The sequence below is a fragment of the Crocuta crocuta genome, unplaced genomic scaffold (genome assembly GCF_008692635.1).
Source record: "Crocuta crocuta isolate KB4526 unplaced genomic scaffold, BGI_CrCroc_1.0 scaffold110, whole genome shotgun sequence".
Taxonomy (NCBI): Eukaryota; Metazoa; Chordata; class Mammalia; order Carnivora; family Hyaenidae; genus Crocuta; species Crocuta crocuta.
In genome coordinates, this window is record NW_027527386.1 from 1,934,357 (window position 1) to 1,940,607 (window position 6,251).

The window sequence follows — 6,251 nt, forward strand, 5'->3', positions numbered from 1 at the left end:
CCTTTTTTTTTTTTTTTTTAATTTAATTTGAGAGAGAGAGAGAGAGCATGAGCAGGGGAGAATCCCAGGCAGGCTCCGCACGGTCAGCACAGAGCCCCATGCAGGGCTCGAACTCACAGACCAGATCATGACCTGAGCCCGAGTCAGAGCTTAACCTACTGAGCCCCCCAGGCGCCCCACGGGAGCTCCCGCTTGACTGAGCTTGACAAGTTCACAGCCCCCAACCCTCCCCTGCGTTCTTCTAGGGGGTCAGGAGCAGCCCTCGGCTCCCCGCTCCTCTGCACCCACAACGGGCACATCAGCCAGGGTGCCAGCTCCGCCCACAGCTCCCCTTCCTCACCCCCAGGTCCAGCCCCCCAAACTGCCCCTGGTCCCCCCAGCTCCATCCGGGACCCCAGGCTGCCCTCCCCAGAGCGGCCACCAGAGGACGCCGCTGAGCACCCGGGTCGGTTTCTATCCCTGAGCACAATGTCCTCAAGGTCAGGGGTCAGAATGTCCTTCCTTCTTAAGGCTGAATAATATTCCAGGGGACAGACGGGCCACAGTTTCTCTTTGTCCTCCAACACCTGTCCCGTCCTGGGCACCGAAGGTGCAGTGGCCCCTCAGGACGCCCATAACGCAGAAGGTCAGGATGGAAAACATATCAGGCGCCGTGGAATCTTCCCAGCCAGAGGCAAGAAGGGAAGACTTCCTGGAGAGGGAGACGTCCACCCTGAAAACCTGGAATGAGCCAGGCAGGGGTGTGGGGTGGGCGAGGCGTGTACCTAGCCGGCCGGCCAGCATGGCGGAAGGGAGTCTGAGCGTCAGGGGAGCCAGGGGTCGCAGGGCCGGCCCGGAGCAGAGGGGAGGATGCGCAGGCTGGATCGGCGGGTGGGGAGGGTTCAGAGAAGACGGTGTTCTCTACGTGTTTATCGAGACCAGATCCAGGCCCCGAGCCCCCAAACTACCACCGGTCCCTGTCCCCTCAGATCAACCTCATGCAGTGCGGGGCCACACCCACTGCCCCCGCGCGCCCAGGGAAGGTGCACCAGCTTTGGGAGGATTGGAGCCAGCGCTCCCCAGAAAACGGCCGGCGCCGGAGCCAGGTAGGGTGGCGGCGAGGGGGTGCGCGGGGGTGCGCGGGGGCGTGAGGGTCCTGCTGGATCTCTCCAGGGGCGGGGGCGGGGGCGCGCTCCAGCGGTCCCCACCCAAGTGCTGACGTCCGCTGTCTGCAGTGTCCGTGGCGACGCTGGCAGGGAGGTGGCACAGGTCTATGGGGCGCCCTGTGGGGGAAACTGAGGCAGGGCGCTGGTCCTGGTGGGCGCCCATCCGGGACACTGAGGCCCCTCCCCTCCCCTCCCCCCGCAGGCAGAGCTGGAGACGCTCGTCCTGTCCCGGAGTCTGATGCGGGAGCTGCAGAGCACAGTGGATGCGCTGGAGACCAGTGTGCGGGGCCTGCCCCCCAGCGCGCAGGAGAAGGTGGCCGAGGTGCGGCGCAGCGTGGACGCCCTGCAGTCCGCGTTCGCTGACGCCCGCCGCTTCGGGGATGTGCCGGCGGCCGCCCTGGCCGAGGGCCGGGGCAGCGTGGCCCGGGCCCACGCCTGTGTAGACGAGCTGCTGGAGCTGGTGGTGCAGGCGGTGCCGCTGCCCTGGCTGGTGGGGCCCTTCGCACCCATCCTGGTGGAGCGGCCCGCGCCCCCGCCCGACCTGGAGACTCTGGTGGACGAGGTCGTGGGGGGCCCCGACCCCCGCTGGGCTCACCTGGACTGGCCGGCCCAGCAGAGAGCCTGGGAGGCCCAGCACGGGGACGGGCCAGCCCTCCCAGGCGACATTTCCAAGGAGGAACCCACGCCCCCCAGCCGCCCCAAGCACACCCTGATGCCGGAGCTGGACTTCTGACCCGATGGGGCCGTGCGGAGGCCCAGGCAGCCTGCGGGAGGTCGCCCCGCCCCCCGGGGTCCCTGCTGCCCCCTAGCGGCCCTGCATATGCACTGACAGGCTGCAAGGGGAAGGTCGCCCTGCCTCTGACGTCCCTGCCGCCCCCTAGTGGCCAAGCGTATGAACTAACAGACAGCGCGGTGGCCTTGCCCAGGAGCGGGGGGCCTAATTCAGAATCCCAGACCAGCTTCACTGATCTCAGACGCTCCCCACTCTTTCCCTTGGACATATGGGGACTGGAACCCAATTCAGGTCCCACTGGCCCCAAGCTGGGCTCCTCTGCCCGTAGCCCCGATCCCTGTACCCCGAGAAAAGCAGATCAAAAATCTGCGGATCAGATCAGAAACACGGTTTATCCAATGGCTGTTTGGGGTTTCGAAGAGTCGGCGCCCTCCCTCCACCCCCCTGCTTGTACAGCCTGGAGTGAGAGGTCCCTGAGGAGGTGCAGCTGCGTCAGATCCACGTGGTTTGCCCTTCGGGGGTCCTCGCTCCAGAATAAAGGTGCTTCGTGTTGTCGAAAGGCCCGTGGCCTCTGTTCAGGCCGGGGTGGCTGTTGGTTCCAGAGTTGCGGGGGCCTCGGGGGGGTGTGACCTGTGCTGGCCAGGACGGGCCGACCGCGGTAGGGGAAGGGCCATGGGCCAGTCTCTTGGGAGCCCTCCGTCCTTTGCCCGAATTCACAGCTGCCCCCGACACTCCCCTGTGGCTGCGTGGGGTGTGAGGAAAGCGCAGTCTGATGTGGTGAGGTCAGGGTGGCCCCTGGCCTCCCTAGGACCTGGCCCAGGGGCGGTTCTGGGAGCCTGGGCTACTCCCACCAGCCAGATTCACTTCCCAGCTCCTGTGCAGGAACCTCTATGGCTCCCAGTCACCCTCAGACCAAACCTCCAAACTCCTGGCCCTGGCACTGGAGAACTTCTGGGGTCATCCCGGGACCCTCCACAGTCATTGCCGCCTCCCCCTGAATCGTGCGGACTTTCCCGCCTTGGGGACTTTGCCCACCCTGTACCTGGAATGCCCGCCCACCCATCTCCCGGACATGTTCACCTTCTAGCCTCAGCTCCAATGCCGCCTCCTCCAGGAAGCTCTCCCTCCCTCCACCCCAGTAGGATAGCTCTGACACTCCACAGTTCACCTTCTTGGGACTCCAAGCCCCTTCTGCCTGGACTTACAGCCCCAGGCAACCTTGCCTTCTCTTCCCCCGACGAGGCTGGGGGCCCCTGGAGGGCCAGGCCTGGTGCGGATGGGCAGGGTGGCACGCAGGAAGGGCGTTTTGGCAGAGGGGAAGGCTCAGGCGGAGGCAGGGCAGTGGGGGAATCCATCTGACAAGAGCAGAGTGGGGAGAGAAAGATAATGGGTCGAGGTAAGTCTTGGAACAGAGCGGAGCCGTAGATAAGGCCCTGGGGTTGAGTCTCAGCCTTGCCTGTAACTGGGTGGCCAAGCTCTTTCCCTCCTCTGAGCCAGTTTTCTCCTCCGTGAAATGGGTGTGAAAGTAGTGAGTAGCTGCCGCTTTGCTGAATCCAGCAACACCTGCTGAGCACGCGTGCCTGGCAGGGAGCAAACCGGGTACGAATCCCGCCCTCTGGGACCTTACAATACAGTGGGAGAGGCAGACAATACACGAGAAAAAGACGGAAATTATGTTTTGGTTTTAGTAGGTGATGAAAAACGTAACAGGAGTGAGGAATGGGGAGTGTGTGAGGGTAGGAAGAGGGGTGTATTTTTTTTAATAGCGGAAGAGGGTCCAAGAAGACCTCTCGGAGGAGGTGACATATAAGCAAAGACTGAGGAGCGTTCCAGGTAGGAGGCACTGCCTGTGCAAAGGTCCTGGGGCAGCGTCAGGTCTAGTGTGTTGGAGGGACAGTGAGGAGGCCCGTGTCTTTGGAGCAGAGTGAGTCAAGGGGAGAAAGGGAAGAGGGGAGGCCAGAGAGGCGATGGGGGCCCGCGGCGGGGGGAGGACTAAGGATTTCCCCCAGGGAGGTGAGAGGCCTGGAGGGCTGAGGGCAGAGGGGGGCGGGGCCTGACTCTGGTGTTTGGGATCACTTTTATTGTCTTTGCTGTGGCCGTCGCTGTGCCCTGTGGGAAGGGGAGGGGCACACCCCGGGGTGTCCCTCCCCCCCCCCCACGCCACCTTTGGGAAGGGCTGGCGGGATGACAGCGGGGAGACATCCCCGTTTTGCTCCCCAACTGTTTGGCAAGCACACTGCCTGCCCCGAGGAGATGACCTGGCGGAACCCTCTCGCCTCCCAGCTCAGTGGCACAACCACCCGCTGGGTGTCCCCCACCTCCACCCGCACGCCGCCGCTGGGGCCCCTGTCCCGGGCGCGCGGGCAGCGGGGAGTCTCATCTCGGGGATGGCGGTCACTCCTCTGCTAGCCCGCACCCCTACCCACAGAAGCTCCGTCTGTACACAGGCTCTGGGTCTGGGTTTGAATCCTGTCTCTGCCACTTCCTGGCACAGGATGCCTCCTCCAGGAAGCCACCCTGGGTTGTCCCAAGCCCCCCCAGCCTGCATCTCACTCCTAGGATCCCCTTGCTCTTTCAGCACCCTGTGTTCATCTGCATTTTGGCCCTAATTTGCCAAGGGAAGTCCCTCCTGGAGAGACACATCCCCTCGCTGCTCCTCTCTCTCTGCCTGGATAGTGATAAGCTAATGTCTGGGGGGTAACCAGGCACTGGGGTAAACAGGTCACGTGCTTGACCACATTTCACACTCGGAACTGTCCTGAGTTGGCCCATCAGGCCAAACATTTCTTAAAGGCCAATTGGGAGCAAAACAGCCCTGAGGGAGGGGAGGGAGGGAGGGAGGGAGGTGTGCGCTGCGGGAAAGGGCTCTCCAGGTATTGAGAACAGCATGTGCAAAGGTCTCGGGGCAGCACGATGCCTGGCGTGTTGGAGGAACTGTGAGGAGTCCCGTGTGGCTGGAGCAGAGTGAGCAAAGGGGGAGGGGAGAGCTGGAGGAGGGGAGGGCAGGGAGAAAGCAGGGCCTTGTGGGTCCCGGTGAGGGGTCTGGAAGGGGAAACTGAGGCCCGTGGAGGGTAACGGACCAAGGAGTCCCAGCAGAGCAGAGCTCTGAATGTACTTCGTGGATGGAACCCGGAGCCGAGAGCATGTGGGGCAGTGCCTTGGGAGCGTGGGATGGTCCGCAAACCCCTCGGCCTTGGCAGGGGCGCGTGCCGTGGGCAGAGGAGAGCAGGGGAAAGGTGCTGGGCCCGGGGCCACGCTGGGCTGGGCGGGCTGCACGTGACCGCCCCNCACCCTCTCTGCCCCCTTCCAGCTGCTCAGAGTATCACTATGTCTGCTCAAGATGGAGGCGGCCAGGATCCTCCCAAACCCAAGGGCAAGGTGAGGGGAGACATGGAGGGGAGATCCCTGCCAGGGCCTGGGACCCCAGAACCTTGGGAAGGTGACCTTCACAGACTGGGGTCTGGAGGGCCTGGGAAGGGTGGGGTGGGAAGGCTCTGAGAGCCATGGTACCAACTGTCCCCTCCTGTCCCAAGCTGAAGGGTGGGGGGAGTGGGGGGCGCGAGCAGCCCTCAGCTCCTTCCCCACCTTGTGACCTTGAGCCAGTCACGTCCCCTCGCTGGGCCTCAGTTTCCCCATCTGTGAAATGGGGGGCCATGGAAGGAAAAGGCCTTTGGAGACCCGGAGGGTGACCTTTTCCTCTGTCTACGGGGCCGGGCTGACTCTGCCCATTGCCCAGGCAAGGAAACTGAGACTCAGAGAGGCTAAGACCAGGGTCAAGGGCCTGAGGAGGATCCAGGAACCCAGTGCTGCCCCCCAGGCCCTGGCCCAGCTAACGCTTCCCCCCTGCCCCATGTAGACCCTGGGAAGCTTCTTGGGGTCCCTGCCTGGCTTCAGTTCTGCCCGGAACCTGATAGCCGGTGCCCACAGTTCCGCCAAAGAGGCCCGGCCGGTCGCGGACCCTGCAGGTGCATCTGTGCAGCCCCCGGCTCAGGGTGAGTGGACAGCTCTGGGTGGGGGGGCCTCTGGGGGGGACCCAGGAATAAATACCCGAGCAGGGACTTCTGGTCATTTGTGAGCGGGGGGTTCATGTGTGTCCAGGATCATCTCAGCAAGCACTGCAGGCTGGCATGCCCACGTGGCACCAGGGGGGAAACTGAGGCATGAATAGGGCAGGTGAGTGGCCCAAAGCAGCATAAGCGGCAACAGCGAGGGTGTGAACACGGCCTGTCTCCCTGAGATGGCCCCTCCCCTGCCTCCCACCCCATTTCTCATGCTCCGCGGACGAGGACTGGGTGCTGCCCGGGTCCGAGTCACTGAAGGTTTCCAACCTGGTTCCCAGCAAGGGGCGCTGGCTTCCTGGGGTCACATAGCTT

At 63.9% G+C, this 6,251-nt stretch overlaps 1 protein-coding gene across 1 annotated transcript in view; it reads left to right on the forward strand.

The window, feature by feature from the left end:
- Positions 1-2,437, forward strand: part of LOC144221561 (perilipin-5-like) — a 7,380-nt gene extending 4,943 nt beyond the window's left edge. The window contains 2 exon segments of the mRNA XM_077752096.1: positions 969-1,085; positions 1,348-2,437. Of these exon segments, the coding sequence (XP_077608222.1) occupies positions 969-1,085; positions 1,348-1,878 (648 nt within the window). The 3' untranslated portion in view covers positions 1,879-2,437.
- The last annotated feature ends 3,814 nt before the right edge of the window (positions 2,438-6,251 follow it).